Below are 25,307 nucleotides of genomic sequence, written 5' to 3'. Positions count from 1 at the left end.
CTTTATCCCACTAATCAACCCAGCAAAACATTTTTGAATAGCCAGCAATACTGGTATATCCTTCCTGTAAAATATGGGGACCAAACTGTACACAGTACACCTGGTGCAGCCTCACCAATACTCTGTACAGTTGTAACAAGACTCCCTTATTTTGAAAGAGACAATCTAATCATTGCTACTTGACATTTAATGATATTACCATCACTGAATCCACCATTATCAACGTACTGGGAGTTATCAATGATCAGAAACTCAGCTGGACTCACCATATAAATACAATGGCTACAAGAACAGGTCAGAGGCTAGGAATACTGCAATGAATAATTCACCTCCTGATTCCTCAAGCCTGTCTACCATCTACAAGGCACAAGTTAGGAGTGTGATGGAATACTCCCCATTTGCTTGGATAGGTCCAGCTCCAACAACATTTCAAGAAGATAGCTCATCACCACCTTTTCGAGATCAACCGGGGATAGGCAATAAATGTTGGCCGATTCAGTGATGCCCACATCCCAAGAATGAATGAAAACCAAAAATCCAACTCCTTGGAATGTAAACCAAAATTCAGTTTGCCAACTTAGTTACTTGCGGCACCCATATGCTAACTTCTTCTTTCACAAAAAACTGTACCCACGTTCCTCTACTGCAGTTTTTTGAGTATTTCTCCATTTAAATAATGATCAAACTTTTGATTCTTCCAACCAAAGTGCATGACCTCGCACTGAATTACATTAAATTCTACCTACCAAGATTTTACCTAATCACTGAAACTGAACAATAGAAGTTAGACTAATTGGCCTATAGTTTCTTGTTTTCTGTCTCCTTTTCTTGAACAGGTGGGTCACATTATCAGTTTTCCAATCTGCTTTAATCCCATGGTAATCTAGTGAGGTCTGGAATAATTAGACCAATGCTTCCATTATTTATTCAAACATTTCCTTTAAAACTCTTGATTGCAGGCAACTTGTCTACTTTAAGTCATAGAGTCATAGAAATGTACAGCATGGAAACAGACCCTTCGGTCCAACTCGTCTATGCCGAGTAGATATTCCAACCCAATCTAGTCCCACCTGCCAGCACCTGGCCCATATCCCTCCAAACCCTTCCTATTCATATACCCATCCAAATGCCACTTAAATGTTGAAATTGTACCAGCCTACACCATTCCTCTGGCAGCTCATTCCATACATATACCACTCTTTGTGTGAAAAAGTTACTCCTTAGGTCTCTTTTATATCTTTCCCCTCTCACCCTAACCCTATGCCCTCTAGTTCTAGACTCCCCTACCCCAGGGAAGAGACTTTGTCTATTTATCCTATCCATGCTTCTCATGATTTTATAAACCTCTAAGAGGTCACCCCTCAGCCTCCGATGCTCCAAGGAAAACAGCCCCAGCCTATTCAACCTCTCCCTATAGCTCTAATCCTCCAACCCTGGCAACATCCTTGTTTTCTGAATCCTTTCAAGTTTCACAACATCTTTCCGATATGAAGGAGACCAGAATTGCACACAAATTCCAAATGTGGCCTAACCAACGTCCTGTAGAGCCACAATGTGACCTCCCAACTCCTGTCCTCGATATTCTGACCAATAAAGGAAAGCATACCAAACGCCTTCTTCACTATCCTATCTACCTGTGACTCCACTTTCAAGGAGCTATGAACCTGCACTCTCAAAGTCTCTTTGTTCAGCAATACTCCCTAGGACCTTACCATTAAGTGTATAAGGGGAAAGTGAGGACTGCAGATGCTGGAGATCAGAGCTGAAATTTTCAGCATTAAGTGTATAAGTCCTGCTAAGATTTGCCTTTTGAAAATGCAGCACCTCGCATTTATTGAAATTAAATTCCATCTGCCATTTCTCAGCCCATTGGTCAATCTGATCAAGATCTGAGGTAACCTTCTTCACTATCCACTACACCTCAATTTTGGTGTCATCTACAAACTTACTAACTGTACCTCTTATGCTCGCATCCAAATCATTTACATAAATGATAAAAAGTAGTGAACTCTGCACCAATCCTTGTGGCACTCCACTGACCACAGGCCTCCAGTCTGAAAAGCAACCCTCCACCACCACCCTCTTGTCTTCTACCTTTGAGCCAGTTCTGTATCCAAATGGCTGGTCCCCCCTGTATTCCATGAGATCTAACCTTGCTAAAAATGTGTTGCTGGTTAAAGCACAGCAGGTCAGGCAGCATCCAAGGAACAGGAAATTCGACGTTTCGGGCACAATCCCTTCATCAGGAATGAGGAAAGTGTGTCCAGCAGGCTAAGATAAAAGGTAGGGAGGAGGGACTTGGGGGAGGGGTGATGAAGATGTGATAGGTGGAAGGAGGTCAAGGTGAGGGTGATAGGCCGGAGTGGGGTGGGGGCGGAGAGGTCAGGAAGAGGATTGCAGGTTAGGAGGGCGGTGCTGAGTTCGAGGGAATCGGCTGAGACAAGGTGGGGGGAGGGGAAATGAGGAAACTGGAGAAATCTGAGTTCATCCCTTGTGGTTGGAGGGTTCCCAGGCGGAAGATGAGGTGCTCTTCCTCCAACCGTCATGTTGTTATGTTCTGGCGATGGAGGAGTCCGAGGACCTGCATGTCTTCGGTGGAGTGGGAGGGAGAGTTAGTGTTGAGCCACGGGGTGGTTGGGTTGGTTGGTCCGGGTGTCCCAGAGGTGTTCCCTGAAGCGTTCCACAAGTAGGCGGCCCGTCTCCCCAATATAGAGGAGGCCACATCGGGTGTAGCAGATGCAATAGATGATGTGTGTGGAGGTGCAGGTGAATTTGTGGCGGATATGGAAGGATCCCTTGGGGCCTTGGAGGGAAGTGAGTGTGGAGGTGTGGGCGCAAGTTTTGCATTTCCTGTGGTTGCAGGGGAAGGTGCCGGGAGTGGAGGTTGGGTTGGTGGGGAGTGTGGACCTGACGAGGGAGTCACGAAGGGAGTGGTCTTTGCGGAAGGGGATAGGGGAGGGGAGGGAAATATATCCTTGGTGATGGGGTCTGTTTGGAGGTGGCAGAAATGACGGCGGATGATACGCTGTATATGGAGGTTGGTGGGGTGGTAGGTGAGAACCAGTGGGGTTCTGTCTTGGTGGCAGTTGGAGGGGCGGGGCTCAAGGGCGGAGGAGCGGGAAGTGGAGGAGATGTGGTGGAGGGCATCGTCGATCACGTCTGGGGGGAATCTGCAGTCTTTGAAGAAGGAGACCATCTGGGCTGTTTGGTATTGGAACTGGTCCTCTTGGGAGCAGATGCGGCGGAGACGAAGGAATTGGGGAATATGGAATGGTCTTTTTACAGGGGGCAGGGTGGGAGAAGGTGTAGTCCAGGTAGCTGTGGGAGTCAGTCGGTTTATAATAGATGTCTGTGTTGATTCGATCGCCCGAGATAGAAATGGAAAGGTCTAGGAAGGGGAGGGAGGAGTCTGAGATGGTCCAGGTGAATTTGAGGTTGGGATGGAAGGTGTTGGTAAAGTGGATGAACTGTTCAACCTCCTTGTGGGAGCACGAGGCAGCGCCGATACAGTCATCGATGTAGCGAAGGAAAAGGTGGGGGGCGGTGCCAGTGTAGTTGCGGAAGATGGACTGTTCCACATATCCTACGAAGAGACAGGCATAGCTGGGGCCCATGCGGGTGCCCATGGCAACTCCTTTAGTTTGGAGGAAATGGGAGGATTGGAAAGAGAAGTTGTTCAGGGTGAGGACCAGTTCAGTCAGTCGAAGGAGGGTGTCAGTGGAAGGGTACTGGTTGGTACGGCGGGAAAGGAAGAAGCGGAGGGCTTTGAGTCCTTTGTGATGGGGGATGGAGGTGTACAGGGACTGGATGTCCATCGTGAAGATACATTTCCCTCCCCTCCCCTATCAGCGTTCCACAAAGACCACTCCCTTCGTGACTCCCTCGTCAGGTCCACACCACCCCACCAACCCAACCTCCATTCCCGGCACCTTCCCCTGCAACCGCAGGAAATGCAAAACTTGCGCCCACACCTCCTCCCTTACCTCTCTCCAAGGCCCCAAGGGATCCTTCCATATCTGCCACAAATTCACCTGCACCTCCACACACATCATCTATTGCATCTGCTACACCCGATGTGGCCTCCTCTATAGTGGGGAGACGGGCCGCCTACTTGCGGAACGCTTCAGGGAACACCTCTGGGACACCCGGACCAACCAATCCAACCACCCCGTGGCTCAACACTTTAACTCTCCCTCCCACTCCACCGAAGACATGCAGGTCCTTGGACTCCTCCATCGCCAGAACATAACAACATGACGGTTGGAGGAAGAGCACCTCATCTTCCGCCTGGGAACCCTCCAACCACAAGGGATGAACTCAGATTTCTCCAGTTTCCTCATTTCCCCTCGCCCCACCTTGTCTCAGTCGATTCCCTCGAACTCAGCACCGCCCTCCTAACCTGCAATCCTCTTCCTGACCTCTCCGCCCCCACCCCACTCCGGCCTATCACCCTCACCTTGACCTCCTTCCACCTATCACATCTCCATCGCCCCTCCCCCAAGTCCTTCCTCCCTACCTTTTATCTTAGCCTGCTGGACACACTTTCCTCATTCCTGATGAAGGGCTTGTGCCTGAAACGTCAAATTTCCTGTTCCTTGGATGCTGCCTGACCTGCTGCGCTTTAACCAGCAACACATTTTCAGCTCTGATCTCCAGCATCTGCAGACCTCACTTTTTACTCAAAGAATCTAACCTTGCTAATCAGTCTCCCATGGGGAACCTTGTCAAATGCCTAACTGAAGTCTATCTAGATCACGTCCACTGCTCTGCCCTCATCAATTCTCTTCGTTACTTTTTCAAAAAACTCAGTCAAGTTTATAAGACATGATTTACAACACACAAAGCCATGTTGACTATCCGTAATCAGTCCTTGCTTTTCCAAATACATGTACATCCTATCCCCCACGTTTCCTTCTAACAACGTGCGCACCACTGATGTCAGGCTCACTGGTCTATAGTTCCCTGGCTTGTCCTTACTGCTTTTTTTAAACAGTGGCACTACGTTAGCCAATATCCAGTTCTCTTAATTTGTCAACTATTTTGTCCCTTATGATAGACACTTACAAAATCTTTCCTCCCATTAGCACCTTGCTTATGTGTTATCTTTGGCATGTTCATAGTATCCTCCATTAAGAAGACTGGCAAAATATTGGTTCAAGTTATGCCATTTTGCTTTTCTTGTTATGAATTCTCCAGCTACATTTTCCAAGAGTTCTACACTTGACTTTCCCCTTAGTCTATTTTCCCAGCATGCTTTGGACAACCTTTTTAGAGTCATAGAGATGTATAGCATGGATCAGACTCTTCGGTCCAACCCGTCCATGCCAACCAGATATCCCAACTCAATCTAGTCCCACCTGCCAGCACCCGGGCCATATCCCCCCAAACCCTTCCTATTCATATACCCTTCCAAATGCCTCTTAAATGTTGCACTTGTACCAGCCTCCACCACATCCTCTGGCAGCTCATTCCATACATGTACCACCCTCTGCGTGAAAAAGTTGCTCCTTAGATCTCTTTTATCTCTTTCCCCTCTCACCCTAAACCTATACCCTCTAGCTCTGGACTCCCCGACCCCAGGAAAAAGACTTTGTCTATTTATCCTATCCATCCCCCTCATCATTTTGTAAACTTGTATAAGGTCATCCCTCAGCCTCCGACGCTCCAGGGAAAACAGTCCCAGCGTGTTCAGCCTCTCCCTGTAGTTCAAATCCTCCAACCCTGGCAAATCCTTGTAAATCTTTTCTGAATCCTTTCAAGTTTCACAACATCTTTCCGATAGGAAGGAGACCAGAATTGCATGCAATATTCCAACAGTGGCCGAACCAATGTCCTATACAGCTGCAATATGACCTCCCAACTCAGACAAGGACACAGCTGGTGTTACTCCAAAACTAATTCTGGATCCCAGTACTCACTCACAGTCTCACACTCATGTTCCTGACCGTGGACCAGAATTGCTGTAATTAATCTATGGGATGTGACTGTCTCCTGAGACAGAGAACGCAGGAAACAGCACTCCCCACCATGTATCACAGTGTCTGTTGCTAAGTTTCGTGCTCATCAACTGTGAACCAGTGTTCCATGAGCAGACAACATTTGCTGCAAGTGTGTTCACCATGGTGTCTATAGCGTCCACACCCAACCATCTCTGTTCTATTCTGTTCAGTTAATTTGGATATTAAATGTTTTAAAAGTGAATGCTCTTCAGATGTAATAATGCCTACTGATTTAAATCCGTTAGCATATATTTTGATTTACCCACCAATCATTGGTTTGTTTTCCTGTGATGTCTAACTTTGTTTCTTCCTGTAAGAGCCAAGTGGAAGGGGCTATCTGCTGCTGGTTTTTAGTTCCTGCTATTGCTTCCCTTTTCATGCAGGTCCATTCTTTTCCTTATCACTGTCAAGTGAAGGGAAATTTCTCACCTCAATAATGCGGGAAGGGCTTCATCCAGTTGACACTGACCATATCTAACAACGTTTGACTGGCTGTCAGCATAATATCACATCAAACAACTTCTCAGCATTCAACCAAACTTTAGGTAGCAGGCTGTTTCCTGTTTTCTAACAAAACAATTTTAATACCATTTTACAAAACTGTTGGTATTTCATGTTTCAGCACTCCGTCTTTCAATGCTATTGTCTCCGATTTCCCATTCGCTGCAGTGAGGTGGACAAACTATTGTGAATTAACAGAAAATTTATCACTGTCAAACAGAAGGAGTACGGACATGAATCTGTTTTATCCTGGCTCCTTTATGAATTCAACTTTCCTTTCTTGTGTGTGCCTCCCTCTCGCTCAATGGATTCTTTACTCAGCTTATTTGTTTTTCTCTGTCACCGATTCCATTTCTCCTATTTATCTCTTAATGCTTGTTTGAGTCCCGGACTGACAGCCATTTGGATCATCATGCAAATGTTGGCTAAATCCCGAATGTGGTTCAATTGGAATGTTTTACTTGAAGAACAAATATTTTTTAATGTGATTTGGGCTGAATCATTACTTTAGTAAGGTACAAGTGCTGATAGTATCAATGGAGCCATACTTTCCTCCTTCTGAAGGCATTAGCCCCTTGATGGGGAAAAAAAAATCAGAACAGGAAGGTAACGGCCAGAACACTTTGAAGCGATTGTTGCTGAAGTGCTTTTGGTACAAATGCAGTTGGAGTCAGGGTAGGTCATTCAATCCGGAACCTATGTCACTGTTAGATTGTGCCTGTTGTATACATTTCCTGAACTGCTCCATTTCCTTTACCCTTAAGAGAATTCTGTTAATCTTCAGTTGATTCCCTGCATCGATAGCCTCCCTTTTTAAGTTCATTCATGATGTGGTTCTAGGCCTGCATTTATTGCCCAACCCTAATTGCTTTGTTGAAGGTGGTGGTTAAGTTGATGCCTTGAACTGCTTCAGTCTTGGGATGTAGGGCACCCACAGTGCTGTTACAAAGGGAGACCCAGGATTTGATTCCGTGACAGTGAAGGAATGGTAATATAGTTCCAAGTCAGGGTGGTGTGCATCTTGGTCGGGAACTTGCAGATAGAGGTGTCCTTGAATCTGCTGCCCTATCCTTGAAGATTGTATATTAAAATATATTATTGAAGGAACTTTGGAGAGTTTTTGCAATGCATCTTGTAGATGGGACACACTGCTTGCCACAGTGTTTTAGTGATGGATGAGGTGCCAGTCAGACTGGTTTATACTGGATAATGTTAAGTTCCCTTGTATTATTAGAACTGCACCCATTGAACCAAATAGGGATTATTCCTGTCTTATGCCTTATAAATGGTGGACAGACTTTGGGGAGTCAGGAGGTGAGTTACTTGTCCTCTCTAGGCCAGGTAACTTCAAATTTCGACAACCAATAATTGTGTCTAATTATTTTGTGATTTCCTCCTGAACGGCCTGACTCTAATTTTAAGATTGTCAAATTCACGTTTCCTCTACCAGTGTGATTTGTTTCTCTGTGTCAACCTTAACATACCAAAAACCTTTTCGAAATCCACCTACACTTACTGGTTAGTGGACAGGAGGTGGAGAGTAAAATAAATATTGGAAAATACATTTCACTATACTTGCTCTAATTATGCTTATGTCTAAAAGTATGGAATTTATTTTCTTCCAGGTGGGATCCTTCCTGAAAACTCCTAAGTTTCCAATCTGGGTGGTGTGCAGTGAGAGCCACTTCAGTGTCTTATTTTGCCTGAAGAAGGAATTGATGAGTGACTGGAAATTTGAGAGAAGATTTGATCTCTACTATTACGATGGCCTTGCCAATCAACAGGAAGAAATTCGACTTACAATAGGTGGGTAAACTAAGAAATTTTCATTTTGAAGTATTCCTTTTAGTGAACTTGGTCAGATCCCACCTGGAGCAGAGTATTCAGTTACAACCCTCACAACCAATATGTTTGGCTTAGAAGAGGTGCAGAACTACCAGAATGATAGCAGCATAAATGAACTTCAATTATTAGGACAGGTTGTGCAGTTTGCATTCTTGAGTGAAAGGATAAAACTAACTGGTCTAACTATAGTGTTCAAGATAATTATAGAGGTTCACAGGGTACGTGGATTTAGTATATTTCCTGTGGTGGCTGAGTCAAGAATGGGGGAGCTTAATTGGAACATTAGATTTTAGTCTTTCAGGAATACAGGGTATTCAGCTCGTACAGAGGAACTTCAATTATCTGATCGATACAAACAGGGAGTATTTTGTTTGCATAATTGAATGCTGGATAACACATTTTAGCCAAGCACTGGGACCTTGCAATCTGAAATTCGGATAATCGAATGCCGGATAATCAAGGTTCCTCTGTAACACTTCACAGAAAGGGAGGGTCATGAAACTAATTTGGCGCAGGATGCAATGGGGACAGTCAATGTGAAACAGATGCTGTAGTTAAATACTCGCAGTTTCTGAAGGTAAATGAACAAAGTGAAATTGGCAGGTATAATGTTGTGGGACTGGGAACTAAATATCCAAGGATACACTTTCTTTTGGAAGGACAGGCAGATGAGCAGAAGGGGTGGTAAGGAGTGAAATTACTTCAATAGCAAGAATAGAGTTGGAAGCAGTAGAGTTGTGTGGGTAGAGTTGAGGAGCCACAAAGGGAAAAAGACCCGAATGGTGGTTGTGTACAGGCCTCCTAACAGTAGTAAGGATGTGGGGCAGAAAATAAACCAGGAGATGGAAAGGCGTGCAGGAAAGGCACTATTACAATCATCATGAGGGTTTTCAACATCGCAGGTGGCCTGGGAAAATCAAGTTGATAGTAGACGTTAAGAAAGGGAATTTGCAGAATCTCTGAAATGGTTTTTGGAGCAGGCCATTAGGGAACAAACAATTCTGGATTTAGTGATGTGTAATGAGGCAGACCTGCTTAAGGACCTTAAAGTGAAAGGACCCCTGGGGGGCAGTGATCATAACATGATAAAATTCACCCTGTAATTTGAGAGGGAGAAGCTGGAATCGAGTAAAAGTAATGACAAAGACATGAGGGCGGAGCTGGCCGGGGTTGGTTGGAAGACAATGGAGCAGCAATGACAAGAGTTTCTGATGGTAATTCGGGAGGCACAGCAAAGGAAGAAGAAGCCTGTTAAGAGAAGAACGAAGTAACCATGACTGACAAGGGAAGTCGGGGACAGCATAAAAGCACAATAAAAATCATACAATGTGGTGAAACGGAGTAGGAATTCAGAGGATTTGTAAACCTTTTAAAAACCAGGCGATAACTAAAAAAAGCAATAATGGGGAGAAGCTGAAAGATGAGGGTCAGTCAGCTAGTAATAAGAAGATTGCCAAACTTATTTTAGATGTCTAAAAAGGTAAGGGAGCAGCAAGAATGGTAAGTGGACTGATGGAGAAGTAGTAATTGGAAGCCAAAACAAATGGCAGAGAAACTGAATATGTACTTTGCGTCAGTTTTCACTACATATCAGAACTTCAAATGAGTCAGGCACAGAGGTGAGTATAGTGGCCATCACTAAAGAGAAGGTGCTGGGAAAACTGAAAGGCACGGCGGTAGATAAATCACCTGGACCCACTCTGGTACACTCCAGACACTCCAGAGGAGACTGTAAAGTCATTGGTGGTGATCTTTCAGGGATGATGGGAATCAGAGAGAGTCCAAGATGAATGGAAAATGGCTAATGTAAGAAGGAAGGGATGCAGAAAACAGGCAACTACAGGTCATTTGGCCTGATTGGGAAGATTTTAAAGTCCATTATTAAGGATGAGTTTGTAGAGGACTTGGAAGTGCATGATAAAATAGAGTTGAATCAGCACAGCTTTGTCAAGAGAGGTCATGCCTGACAAATCTGCTGGAATTCTGTAAAAGGGTAAAGGAGCAAATTAGACAAAGAAGAGCCAATGGACGTAATTTATTGTATTTCCAGAAAGTCTTTGACAAGGTGCTGCACATGATGCTGCTAAATAAGATAAAAGTCTATGGTATTAGAGGCCAGATACTGGCATGGATAGAGAATTGGCTGACTGGCAGAAGGCAGAGCGTGGGGATAAATGGATCTTTATCAGGATGGTGACAGGTGGCTAGTGGAGTTCTGTAGGGGTTACTGGGACCACAGCTATTCACGTTATGTATTAACGAGCTGGATGAAGAAGCTGCTAAGTTTGCAGATGACACCAAGATAGATGGAGGGACAGGCAGTGGGTAGGAAGGGGGAAGGCTGCAGAAGGATTTGGACAAGCTAGGAGAGTGGCCAAAAAATAGCAGATGGCACACAATGTGGGAAAGTGTGAGGTTATGCACATTGGTAGGAAGAATAGAGGTGTAGAATATTTTCTTAATGGAGAAAGGCTTCAGCAATCTGAAGCATAAATGGATTTGGGAGTCCTAGATCAGGGCTTCTTAAAGTTAACGTGTAGGCTGAGTTGGCAGTTAAGAAGGTAAATACCATGTTAGCATTCAGTTCAAGTGGACTAGAATACAAGAGCAGAAATGTACTGCTAAGCCTGTTGTATAAGGCTCTCATAGTTGTGGGTATGTTCGCCGAGTTGGGAAGTTGATTTGCAGACATTTCACCCCCTGTGTAGATGATGTCTTCAGTGCTTTGGGAGTCTCCTGTGAAGTGCTGCTGTACTGTGTCTTCTGGAATTTATTTGGTTCCGTTCCTCCTCATGGTTGCTGGTTCCAGATGTTTGCTTTAATGGCTGGTATATTGGCTCAGGTCTATGTGCTTGTTGATAGAGACCGCGGATGAGTGCCGTGCTTCTAGAAATTCTCTGGCTGTTCTCTTCTGGCAAAATTCTCTGGAAGAAGAACTTGCAACAGAAACTAAAACATCTTATCAGCAGATCCAAACACTCCATACAATTATCACAGGAACTCATGGCAATATCAAGAACATTAACATAGACAAGACTGAAGCAATGGTCTCATTTGATGTAATAGCACTCACTATTCACTTCAGTTGACAAAATTCTAGCCAGAGAGACAATAGCCAACCTCCTGGACAAACCGAACAGACAACATGATAGGGAACCTATCAACAAGGTTTGCATACTCAAACTACTAGGAGAAAGTGAGGTCTGCAGATGCTGGAGATCAGAGCTGAAAATGTGTTGCTGGAAAAGTGCAGCAGGTCAGGCAGCATCCAAAGAACAGGAGATTCGACGTTTCGGGCATAAGCCTGAAGAAGGGCTTATGCCCGAAACGTCGAATCTCCTGTTCCTTGGATGCTGCCTGACCTGCTGCGCTTTTCCAGCAACACATTTTCTCTCAAACTACTAGACCTGAGCTTGACGAAACACTTCACATTCAACAACCAAATATATGAGCAGATCAATGGAACACCTTTGGGCTCACCCATCTCTGGGGTCATAGCAGAAGTGGTGATGTAAAGACTGGAACAAACAACCCTCCCACAAATCAACAAGCACATGGACCTAGACCCAATATACCAGCCACAACAACGAACAACTGGAACTGGCAACCAGAAGCAACAGGAACGGAACCAGATAAATCCCAGAAGATACAGTACATCAGCACTTCACAGGAGGCTCCAGAGCTCTGAAGGTGTCCCCTAGGCAGGGGATGAAATGTCTCCAAATCAACTTCCCAGCTCGGCGAACATACCCACATACCTACGACAACCAGCAACTGAGATACAAATCTTTACTCAAACCTTGTATAAGGCTCTGGTCAGACTGCATTTGTAATATTGTGAGCAGTTTTGGGTCCTGTACCTCAAGAAGGAAGTGCTGGTGTCAGAGGATGTAGCCCAGAGAAGATTTACAAGAATACTTCTGGGAATGAAGTGTTTGTCATCGGAGTGTTTGAAGATCTGGGTCTGTACTTGATCGAATTTAGAGGAGTGAGGAAGGGATCTGATTGAAACTTGCGGAATACCAATTGGGTACCATCGCCTCATTTGGACATGTACGTGGATAGGAAAGGTTTACAGGCAATTGGAACTAGGTCAATTAAGAAACCTAGGTGACATGGATGAGTTGGATCGAAGAGCCTGTTTCCATGCTGTATGACTCCATATAAAATACTGAGAGGCCTGAATAGAATGGACTTGGAGATGTTTCCACAAATAAGAAAGACAAAGATCCAAGGGCACAGCTTCAGTGAAGGGACAACCCAGTAGAAGTGAGACTAGGAGGAATTTCTTAGGCAGGTGAAAGTGTGGAACCCATTGCTGCAGCAGGCTGTGGAGGCTGAGTTATTGAGTGTATTTAAGACAGAGATAGGTTCTTGATTAGTAAGGGGATCAAGGGTTACGGGGAGAAGGCAGGGGATTGGGGTTGAGAAACATATCAGCCATGATCAAATGATGGAACAGATTTGATGGGGCAAATGGCTTAATCCTGCTCCTGTATTTTATGGTCTTATACAAAGCTCGGAATCAATTGAAAACATCAAAATATAGATTGGCAAGGCTATGAGTTGTTACAAGACTAGAGGTGAGAAATTTAGAAACTAGGAGTGAGAGTAGAACTGTGCCATTCTGCCCTTTGATCCTTCAATATGATCATGACTGATCATACACCTTAGCGTAAAGGAACAGGAGTCAGACATTTGGCCCCTTGAGCTTGCTCCTCTATTCAATAGAATAATGGCTGATCTGACATTTCTCACATCCACTTTCCTGAATTTTCCCCGTAACCATTGATTTCCTCCTACTAATCAAGAATCTATCTATCTCAGCCTTAAATATACACAAAGCTTCCCCCCCCCCCCCACCACCATAGCTTTCTGTGGCAAGGATTTCCAAAGAGAGACAACCCTGTGAGAGAAGAAATTCCTCCTCATCTTAGTCTTAATTGGTGTCCCTTTATTCTGCCCTCTGGTCCTAGACTCTCCCATGAGGGTAACCATCATCTTAACATTTCATCTAAGAAGGCTAGAATTTCACCTAAGAGCAGGAATGTACTGCTGAGGCTGTATCAGGCTCTGGTCAGACTGCAAGCCCCTTAAGAATCCTATATGTTTCAATGAGATCACCTCTCATTCTTCTAAACTCCAGGGAGTAGAATTCCAAAATGTTTAGTCGTTGCTTATAAAACTGTCCCTCCATACTGGGGATCATGCTCATGAATGTTCTCTCAACTGCTTTACAATGAATTGATATCCTTCCTTAAATAAGGGAAGGAAAACAGCTCTCAGTATTCCAGATGTGGTCTCACTGGCATCTTGTACAATTGCAATAAGACTACTCATATACTCTAACCCTCTTGAAATAAGGGCCAACATCCCTTGAGCCTTCCTGATAACCTGCTCTACCCGTGTGCTCGATTTTTGGATTTCATGCACAGGTTCCCCCAAGTCCCCTTGTGGTACGGTTTCATGCAGTTTTTTGCATTTAAATAAGACTTTGTTCTTTGTCCTCCCTTCCAAAATGAGCAATTTCACCTTTTCCCACTTTACATTCCATTTGACAGCTTCCTGCCCACTTACTTAATCTATCAATATCTCTCTAAGCTGTTTGTATCCCCCTCACAATCTGCTTTTCCACCTATTTTTGTGTCATATGCTCTTGGCTACAATGCATTTGCTTCCTTCCTTCAAGACATTAATATCTCTCAGACCGCAGTAGTCCCAGCACTGGTCCCTCAGGAAACCCGGTGGTCATGGGTCACCACCTAAAAGAACAACTTCTCATCCTCACTGATGGTTGCCTGCCCATGAGCCAATTCTCTATCCATGTCAATATGCTACCTCCAACACTGTGGGCTCTTATCTTATGCCTTAAGTCTTTGAGAAGTACCAGGTTGAAGGTCTTTGGAAGTCTAAATACAACACATCTTCTAGTTTCTCTCTTTCCACTATTCCAATACTTCTCTGTCAATAGATTTTGAGTAAATTGGCTTATGGTTATCTGCTTTTTACCTCCCTACCTTTTCGAATGGAGTGTTACATTGACAATTTTCCAATCCTCTGCTCTCCAGAATCCAAGGATTTTTTTGAAAATTACAACCAAATTACAAGTTGCAACTACAATATCTGTTGCTACACTTTTTTAGGATCCTAGGATGCAAGCTACCAGGGCTGGTATTTTATTCCTCCCTCGTAATTTACTATTACTGGGATGTTCGAAGTATCTCACATTGTAAAGACTGATGTGATTTACCTGTTTAACTCTTCTGTAATTGTGTTCACCAAAACCATCACCCCATATTCATTTTCTAAGGGGCCTCTGTAGACGTTGATTTCTCTCCTCCTTCTTTCATAGAGTTTATAGAGCTATACAGCATTGAAATAGGCCCTTCAGCCCACCATGGTAGGTATGGTGACTCAGTGGTTAGCATTGCTCTTTCACAGTGCCAGGGAGCCAAGTTCAATTCCACCTTCAGGTGACCGTCTACATGGGTTTCCACCAGGTGCTCTGGTTTCCACTCACAGTCCAAAGATGCACAGGTTAGGTGGATTAGCCATATTAAATTGCCTGTAGTGACCAAAATACACAGGTTAGGTGGATTAACCATGTTAAATTGCCTGTAGTGACCAGAGATGTGCAGCCTACGTGGATTAGCCGTGGGAAATGCAGGATTATTGAGATAGGGTGGGCCTGGATGGGATGCTGTTCAGAGGATTGGTGTGGACGTGATGGTCTGAATGGCCTGCCTCAACTCTGTAGGAATTCTATGTTTATGCTGATCAACAAACACCAAACTACACTCATACCATTTACCTACACTTGGTCCTTGGCCTACTATTGCCTGGGTTTTCAAGTACTCATTCAGATGCTTCTTAATTGTTGCATGAGTATGTTTTTGGAAAACATGTTCCATATCTCTGTCACCTTCTTGGTGAAGCATATTTTTCTCACCTCCTCTAACCATTTGCTGCTCACCTTATACCCTGAGGTCTTCAACATATCTGCCATGGGGAGGAGATTCTCACAATCTACTCTGTCTATGCCTCTCAATCACGTTCTCCCTCAGCCTCCTGGTTCCCCAAGGAGAACAGTCCCAGCCTATCCAATTTCTCCTCATAACTGAGACTTTTAATTTCAGGCAATATCCCAGTGAATCTCCTCTGCACCTCTCCAATGCAGTCACGTCCTTCTGATGCTGTGGTGACCAGAATCGCATATCTATGGCCTAACCAGTGTTTCATTAAGTTGTAACGAGACTTACTTGCTCCTATACCCTAAGCCCTGGGTAATGAAGGCTAGCATCCCATATGCCTTCTTCACCATGCTATCTATGTGATAACTCCTTCAGGGATCTATGGACTAGTACACCAAGTTTCCTTTTCCTTAGTACTCCTTATGGACCTACCACTCATTGTGCACATCCTTCCCTTCTTAGACCTCTCAAACTGCAACACCTCAAACTTATCAGGATTAAATTGTATCTGCCATTGTTTTGCCTGATTTACCAGTTGATTAATATCAGACTAGCCTGATACCAGGAGAGAGTGAGGACTGCAGATGCTGGAGATCAGACTCGAAAAGTGCGGCGCTGGAAAAGCACAGCCAATCAGACAGCTTCCGAGGAACAAGAGAGTTGACGTTTCAAGCATGCGCTGTTCATCAGGATACTTGATACCATCCTCTTCATTATCAACAACATCACCAGTTTATTTTAGTTTGCTAATATTGTAATTTCTATATCACTCAGCTAGTTTGCCCCCGTAGTTTAATTTCTCTGTCTTTACTATCTTTTTCATCTTCCTTTGGATTCTGAATTTATTCCAGTCTTCGGGGCTATCACTGACTCTGACTGCCTCATACACTTTTTCTTTCGACTTTCTGGGTTATACATAGTTGGTTTCTCCCTCTTGGAACCTTTCCTCCTGACTGGGATGTACTTTTGCCTGAGAGTATGAATTGCCTCCTTGCCTACAGTCATTCCTGCTGATCCATCTGCCCAGCACACTTCAGCTAACTCTAACCTCATTTCATTGTAATTCCCTTTAAGTTTCCCTTTACCCAAATGGATTCTGTATCATCTGAGCCGAGAACGTCTCACAACTATTCTCATTTCATCTCTTATTAATTTCAATCCCTCCTGTTTCTCCGAAAGATCAAACAGCCCTGAATGTTAAGTTCCCAGCTTTGATGTTCTTGTAACCACGTTTCTGTCATAGCTGTGAGATCATATTCACTTACCTTGATTTGTGCCGTCAGTTCAACTACTTCATTCAGAATGCTTTGTGCTTTAAGATATAAAGCTTTTAAGTTTTCCCAACACTTTTATGATTCTTTGCTGCAAAATGACATTCACACATTCTGTCTCTTTTAGATTCAAGTTACAGTCGGTTCCATCACTAACCTATAATTCTACCTTCTGTTTTAACTTTGATTATTTAATTTTCTATGCAGCTGAACCCACCCCCCAGTATTTGGTTTGAAGCCATATCTGCAAGCCTAGTTACATGATTTGCCAGGACACTGGTCCCAGCAGGATTCAGGTAGAGCCTGTCCCATCACAACAGCTCCCTCCTTCCTCAGTACTGGTGCCAATGTCTCATGAATTTAAACTCATTTCTCCAACCCCAATCTTTGACCTATGCATTTACCTCTTGTTGACCCTCTGCTAATTATCCCTTGGCTACTCCTACTCGTTCAGCAGAACCTCTTTCCTGTCTTTAGTTATGTCACTGCTTCCTCTGTGGACCTTGGCAGCTGGATCTTTTCCCTCCCACTCCAAATTCCCAGTAGCCCAGATTCTGAACCCAGGGACCAGGCAGGCAGCACAACCTTTGGGGCTCTCAAACCTGGCTACTCCCCTGATGTACCATCCCTGATTACAACTACATTTCTCTTTTCTCTCCCCTCTGCAAAGGCACTTTGTGCCATGGTGCTAAGGTCAGTTTGCTAGTCCTTCCCCACTCTGGTCCACACAATGACCAATAATCTCGAACCTATTCAGCAAGTTCAAGAGCTGAAGCTCCTGTAGCACTACCTCCTGGATTCCTCTACCTAATTTGTTCATAGTCACATCCTCCTGTCCCTGACCACTGACTGAATTCGAGTTAGTTAATGTAAGGGGTTGACTACTTCCTGAAACACAACCTACAGCTTAGTCTCACCCTCCCTGAAGAGTTGCGATTTTTGAAGCTTGGACTTCAGCTCGTCAGCATGAGTTCCTCAAGCAACCAGCGTTTGCTACGTATGCAGTCACTATGAACCATCGTGGTGTTCACCAATAGCCGCATCATGCAGTTATAACACATTCCAGCATCTCTATTTACTTAGCTTTTAATTTTTAAAAAATCCTTCTGCTCTTTTAGTCTTCAATCTGTAAAATATTTCTTCTACTTGCCATTAAAATGAAAGCAATTCATAGTCAAATTAGCAGCTATAACCAGCCAGTGAACTTTCGGTAATCTTGTAATGTCAATCTGATTTTTGTACTGGGCCCAAGATCCTGTGCTTAAATTTCTCCTGTTATAAGACCTCACAAACTTGGCCAAAAAGCAAAAAAAAAGCTTCTCCCCCCATGCAGAATTCCCATGCTGCACCAAAATCCTAGAGTTATACACTTGCTCCAGACTGTGCCTCACTCCAAATGTGCTCTCTTTCCTGATCATGCAAACCTTCTATCCTCTATCTCAATGCCATAATTTTGCTTAATCTTCATACCTTTATAACCAGGAATCTAGCCCCCACACCATTTTGTGGTGGAGGTTTCCACAGGTTGACCATCCTCTGAGTGAAAAAATGTTTCCTTGTCTCTGTCCTAAATGGCCTACCTCATATTCTGAGATGCTGACCCTGGATCTGTAAATCCCACTTGGTTATGGGGGAGATCAGGAGGAGGAGAAATCCTTTGTGCATCTGTTCTGTATAGCCCTGATGCAATTTTATATGTTTCAGACAGCTCCAGTATCTCTCTTCCAGACTCTAGTGATTACTGACCTAGTTAATTAAAACTCGAAGCATAGGACAATCCTGCCTTCCCAGGTATTGGCCTACTAAACTTTCACTGTTCTTCTCCTATGATGTGGGGATCATGCCTGAGGTGAGAGACGAAAACTGCACGCTACTGCAGGTGTGGCCTCACTGACGCCCTGTCAAAGTGGAGTTAAGGTTTGGAGCCAGCATAATGTCATTGGTGCAGTAGGTTCAGGAGATGAATTATCTATACCTTTTCATAATCTCTTTTAGCTTTTTCTTGTTTGCTTGAGATTGACTGTGTATTCGTAGTGTTGATGTATGTTGCAGGTAGTTGCAAAACCTGCAATTTGAATGAAGCTATCTTGCCTTTTCAACATGTGTTCACAGATTCCTGGAGGCACACCTGTAAAGGTCCAGACATAAATATTAAAACAGGTTGACACCATGTTCTCTAAGAGGGCTAAATGGTGGTGCTGTCATGTGTAGAGGAATTGAATAGTTAGCCATGGTATTTTCTGTTATGGGGCACTGCAAAATAATTTAAGAGAGTTACTAATTAACCATTTAGGAATTTTAGAGGAACTCTTATCCAGAGAGTGGGGAGAGTGTGAAATTCCCTGCAATAGGATTAGAGCTGATGCGATAGACGCATTTCACATGAGGCTGGATGAGGAATTAATGGGATAGAAGGATTTCTAAAATAGAATTGGAGGAAACATGTGGAGCATTAATATCAAGATTTTCGTGCACTATATATTGTTTGCAATTTAGTAAGACAAACAAATATGAATTAGCATGAATCCACTGTAAAGCAAGAATGCTTTAAAAAGAAATGCTGACCTATAAAACTGAAATAGGACAAGTCAACAAAAAAGAATTATGAGCCAAATTGCCAGAATTCAGTGATTTCCTTAAACTAAGGAAAAGGAAAGCTGCAAAGTCCAAAAAAGCAAACCTCTGAGCTTAGGAGGTTGCAATCTCTGTGCACTTTACGTTCCTGAAGACACTATCTTAAAGTAGATGGTTAAAACACAAATGGATAATTAACCATGTACCAGACTCCTGTATAGAGCAGTGTAATGTCAATCAGCTCAATGAAACAAAAGCTCACAGGGGAGATTATGATTAATAAAGGTCCGAAACAGATTGGACCGGATGACGTATTGCTTAAATCTATCAACTTTTTAAGACAGCCCAGGGCTATTTATCCTCAAGTCACATGAAGCAATTTGTAAGGTTCCAGCTGTGAGCTAATGGCCATCAATAAAAATGTGAAAAATGGAAAGGTACCAAACTATAGACTAGCTGGAAAACTGCCATTGAGAGCAAACCAGCAAAATAGGTATTTGCCAAACCTTGTGATTCATTTGTAGAATTTTTTTTAATGTTTGCATAGTAGATTCACAGGAACACCAGCATGTGCAAGTTCCCCTTCAAATCACGCACCATCCTGATGTGGAACAATATCATTGCTGTTCCTTTATTGTCAATGGATCAAAATTCCTGGAATTCCCTTCCGCATAGCTCTCTGGATGTTCTAGAATTTAGTTTCCCACCACAACCTTCAAGGCATTTAGGGATGGCCAATAAATGTTAGCCTAGCCAGTGATATATACATCCCACACTTAAATTTTTTTTTGGAAAGTGTAACAACGCCTCACTTTTCAAACCCAGGATTTGACCAGTTGATGCCTAATGACATAGAATACTTACATTTTCACACAGTCTTTGACAAAGAGCCCCCATACGAGGCTGGTTAGGAAAATATAGGTAAAATGGGAGAGTAAGTTCTGTACTGGCATGGATTAATGGTTAAAAACAATGACTGCAGATGGTGGAAACCAGATTTTGGATTAGTGGTGCTGGAAGAGCACAGCAGTTCAGGCAGCATCCGAGGAGCAGCAAAATCGATGTTATGGGCAAAAGCCCTTCATCAGGAATAAAGGCAGAGAGTGTGGAGGGATAAGCTAGAGGAGGGTGGGGGTGAGGGGAAAGTAGCATGGAGTACAATAGTTGAGTGGGGAAGGGGATGAAGGTGATAGGTCAGGGAGGAGGGTGGAGTGGATAGGTGGAAAAGAAGATAGCCAGGTAGGACAAGTCACGGGGACAGTGCTGAGCTGGAAGTTTGGAACTAGGGTGAGGTGGGGGAAGGGGAAATGAGGAAGCTGTTCAAGTCCACATTGATGCCCTGGGGTTGAAGTGTTCCGAGGCGGAAGAAGAGGCGTTCTTCCTCCAGGCGTCTGGTGGTGAGGGAGCGGCGGTGAAGGAGGCCCAGGACCTCCATGTCCTCGGCAGAGTGGGAGGGAGAATTGAAATGTTGGGCCACGGTGTGGTTGATTGCAGCAGGTGTCCCGGAGATGTTCCCTAAAGCGCTCTGCTAGGAGGCGTCCAGTCTCCCCAATGTAGAGGAGACCACATCGGGGACAACGGATGCAATAAATGATATTAGTGGATGTGCAGGTAAAACTTTGGATGTGGAAGGCTCCTTTAGGGCCTTGGATGGAGGTGAGGGAGGAGGTGTGGGCGCAGGTTTTACAGTTCCTGTGGTGGCAGGGGAAGGTGCCAGGATGGGAGGGTGGGTTGTAGGGGGGCTTGGACCTGACCAGGTAGTCATGGAGGGAACGGTCTTTGCGGAAGGCGGAAAAGGGTGGGGAGGGAAATATATCCCTGGTGGTGGGGTCTTTTTTGGAGGTGGCGGAAATGTCGGCGGATGATTTGGTTTATGCGAAGGTTGGTAGGGTGGAAGGTGAGCACCAGGGGTGTTCTGTCCTTGTTATGGTTGGAGGGGTGGGGTCTGAGGGCAGAGGTGCGGGATGTGGTTGGCTAACAGTCAGAAAACAGTGTAGGAATAAATGGGTGTGTGGAAGTAAGTTGTGGAGTTGACAGGCTGTGACTATTGAATGCTACAAGGATCAGTAATTGGGGCCCCATATATCAATGATTTGGAGGTGAGGACCACATCTAGTATTTCCAGATTTGTTGATGATACAAAGCTTAGGTGGGAATGTGTGTTGTGGGGAAAATGTAAAGTGGATTCAGGAAGATTTGGATAGGCTTGGTAAACAAGCAAAAATATGGCAGATGGAATATAATGTTGGAAAAATTTGAGTATATCCACTTTGGTAGGAGAAAAAGACGTGCCGAGTATTTCTTAAATGGTAAAAGGTTAGTTAGACTTACAAAGGGACCTAGATGTCCTGAGCAATATGTGACTGAAGGCAAACATGTGGGTGCAGTAGGAAAGCTAGTAGAACGTTAGTTTTATTATAGGAGAATGTGAGTACAGGAGTAATGAAGTCTTACTTTTTATAGGAGCTTGGTTAACCTACACTTGGAATACTGTGAACAGTTTCGGTCTCCTTATCTCAGGAAAGATATTATTGCCATAGAGGATGTCAGTGAATGTTTAGGTTAGATTTTAGATTTCCTACAAGTTCACGCTGACCCTCCAAAGAGTAACCCACCCAGACCCATTTCCCTCTGCCTAATGCACCTAACACAAAGGGCAATTTAGCATGGCCAATTCTGCACATCTTTGGACTGTGGGAGGAAACCAGATTGCCCAGAGGAAACCCACGCAGACACAGGGAGAATGAGCAAACACCACCCAGACAGTTGCCCGAGGCTGGAATCGAACCCGGGCTCCTGGCACTGTGAGGCAGCAGTGCTAACCACTGTGCCGCCCTCTGTTCACCATACTTGATCCAGGGATGGTGGGATTGACCTATGAAGAGAAGTTGGACAAACTGGGCCTACATTCTCCAGGTTTTTGAAGAATGAGAGAGGATCTACAAATTACTTAAAGGGAGAGCTAGGGTAGATGCAGGTAAGATGTTTCCACAAACTGGGGGTACACTTTAAAATTGAGGGTGTACGGTTAGTTTTAAATGGAGGGGCTGGCTTGATGGGCAGCGTAATCTATCCCTGTGCCTGTATTCTTCTTTAAATTTTCCTCACTGAAGTAGCAGAATCGAGTTCAAAGCAAAACATTGCGGTTCCCAAGTGATACAATGCTGCATTCTGTAAGGAAATGTAGATAGGAAGAAAGCAAAGGAAGGATAGAATCAATCCTGGAGAAAAAGGTTGGAGCCAGAACCCCAGAGAGGAAGGCCGCAAGAAAGGATGACCACTATAGAAAAGCAATGTAGCACCCTCACTGAACTTGATTCACCGGTTAGATGCCAAATCCACAACCACTTCCATCTAGAAGGACGAGGGTAATAGTTACATGGTGACAGTGAGGTCTGCAGATGCTGGAAATCAGACTTAAGAGTGTGTTGCTGGAAAAGCATAGTAGGTCAGGCAGCATCGACGTTTTGGGCCGGAGCCCTTCATCTGGAAACATAGGAGATACATGAGAACGCCATTACCAGCAAGTTCCCCTATAAGCCACTCACTGTCCTAACTTGAAAGTGTTTTGCCGTTCCTTCACTGTCACATCCCTCCCTAATGGCATCATGAGTCAATCTGAAACACGTGGACTGCAGCAGTTCAAGAAGGCAGCTCATCAGCACCTTCTCAAGGGGCAATTAGAGACATGCAATGAAGGCTGCCCCAGCCAGTGACACTCGCATCCTACGAGTGAATAAAAAGAACGTGAAAGTTTGTTTTCCACTTGTGTGAGAGTCAAGGACTGTGGTCTCCAAACTGTAGATCAGAGACTCTGGCAATCGATCACAGCCTCCACACTGTGTTCCCTCGAAGCTATAGGTACACATCACACGTCGTGCCTTCGCAAGATGTCTGCTTCCGGAAGCAGCTGCTGCACTTGGACGTTCTTGCAGAACAAAGAAATGTTGCAGCAGATACTACCATGCTTTGTGTCTGATATCTGAGCAATACAAGCTGACCCAAGATCCAGAAAATTCATTGATACCACAGAAATGAGCTCCTGTGCCTCCACATTAGAAAGCAGCTGGCAATATCCTGGATGTGCCAGAAGCATGGGTGGACCAGTGGTAGAGTGATGTTTACAGACGACAAGGTGAAGCAAGTGCAGGGAAAAGCAGCCTCAAGACCCACATTTAAAACTCATGATTGATTGTGAGTGCAGAATTTGTTCTAATTCAACAGATTTCGGAACTTAGTTCAAAATATCCTGTGCACTTATTTGTTTCTCATGTGTAATGCACATGTCTACCCAAGGTCTGTTCTCAGTTGTAGAATAGTAGTTAGTGGTACCTTGGATTTTATCTACATCTTTAGCTAGAGATGAACCTGGACTGAAAATGTACACCTTCATTGTGAAATGGGAAAATGAATTGCTGTTCACGATGGTAAAAGATAATTATGTTTGCCTTGTATGTCACCTAAGTATATCAGTAAGTGAATTTAGGCATTTGGAACCGCATCACAAAACAGTGTGCTATAAATTAAAAGGTGATTTTTCACTAGAGGAGCATGCTTTGGATAAAGAAAGTTGACGAGTTGAATGCCACTTTGCAAGCTCAGCAATCATTTTATCTACAGTAGCAGCAAAGTGTAAGGCCTGTACTGAAGCATCATTTTGCCTTTGCCATCCTCTGGTAGATCAAGAGAAATCATTCACAGATGGCAAAATAATTAAAGAAGCAATGACTGTGGCTGCTGACTCATTACTCAAAGACTTTAAAAACAAAGGAGAAAAAAAACTAACAGCAATCCAGAGCATGTCACTTGATGCTTGCACAGTAGCAAGCGAAATGGTACTTTTTTTTCTGAAATCAACAATCCAGACTTCAAGGTATTGGCAAATAGCATGTAGCCACAGGTGTCATACTGAGATCTGGTGAGTAGAGGGCAAAGTGTGAATTATATATAGTTGATGTTAGATTTATACATTGTACATTAAAAGTACCATATATTTTACAACTCAATTAAATTTGATTCAATCACTGTTTGTGTGCTTAAAATTAGATTAGGTTCTCTCTTGTGTGGAACCAGACCCAACCAGTCCACACCGACTCTCCGAAGAGTAACCCATCTAGACCCACCTCCCTCTGACTAATACACGTATCACGGGAGGAAACTGGAGCACCCGGAGGATACCAATGCAGATACAGGGAGAATGTGCAAACTCCACACAGCCCGAGGCTGGGATCGAACCTGGGACCCTGGTGCTGTGAGGCAGCAGTGCTAATCATTGAGCCATTGTGCCGCCCTTTATTTACTTTTCAAAGAGCTTTATTCCCCCTTTATCTGTTGTTGCTGAAATTAGATTAGATGCCCTACAGTATGGAAACAGGCCCTTCGGCCCAACAAGTCCACATGGACCCTCCGAAGACTAACCCACCCAGACCCATTCCCCTCCCCTACATTTACCCCTGACTAATGCACCTAATGATTGGAGACGACTGACATCGCACCCAGGGCATAATCTCAGAATAAGGAGTATCCCATTTGTGACAGACTGAGAGGAATCTGAGGATCGTGAATCTGTGAAATTCTTTACAGCAGAGGGCTGTTGAGAGTGGCTGATGCAACTACCTGAGATCAGTTAGGGAGTCAAGGATTATGAGGAAAAGGCAGGAAAGTGGAGTTGAGGATTGTCAGATCAGCCAGACTCAATAGACTGAATAGTCTTCTGCTCCAGTGTCTTAAAATGTTATGGTTTTACTCCAGGAGGCTGCTAGACAAATACACCTTTTGAAATCAGTCAAATCAGATTCACTCTGTTCTCTAAATGTAATGTCTTGTGCCTAGGATTAGCTGTGACTAAGGTCACCATCTAATTATTGGCTTACTTTGAAGTTTGCTGTCAACAGCCCCTCGCCCAGAAACAATAATGGCCCAATCACTGGAAGAAATTAGGCCAGTTCTCAGGAGGTTATTTTTTGTTTACTGGAACATGATGTGAACTCATGTAACGGCGGATTTCTGCTGCACATTTGTTTCCTGATTCCGATTTCTCACCTGATTGTGTTGGAACAATTCGTGCAATTCAAACAGGTCACCACGGATTTTCTTGCCGACAATTAGTTCTCGCAGTGAAACAAAACGGTGGGGGAAAGTTTAAT

The 25,307-nt window shown here is 44.1% G+C and overlaps 1 protein-coding gene across 2 annotated transcripts in view; it reads left to right on the top strand.

Moving 5' to 3' along the window:
• mindy4 (MINDY lysine 48 deubiquitinase 4) overlaps positions 1-25,307 on the top strand; it is a 203,984-nt gene that overhangs the window by 167,575 nt on the left and 11,102 nt on the right. For both annotated transcript variants that reach the window (XM_060825650.1, XM_060825649.1), the window contains exon 16: positions 8,126-8,306. In XM_060825650.1, the coding sequence (XP_060681633.1) occupies positions 8,126-8,306 (181 nt within the window). The remainder of the gene's footprint in view (positions 1-8,125; positions 8,307-25,307) is intronic.

This window comes from Hemiscyllium ocellatum, chromosome 5, assembly GCF_020745735.1.
Source record: "Hemiscyllium ocellatum isolate sHemOce1 chromosome 5, sHemOce1.pat.X.cur, whole genome shotgun sequence".
Classification (NCBI taxonomy): domain Eukaryota; kingdom Metazoa; phylum Chordata; class Chondrichthyes; order Orectolobiformes; family Hemiscylliidae; genus Hemiscyllium; species Hemiscyllium ocellatum.
This window is presented reverse-complemented; position numbering and strand designations above follow the sequence as displayed.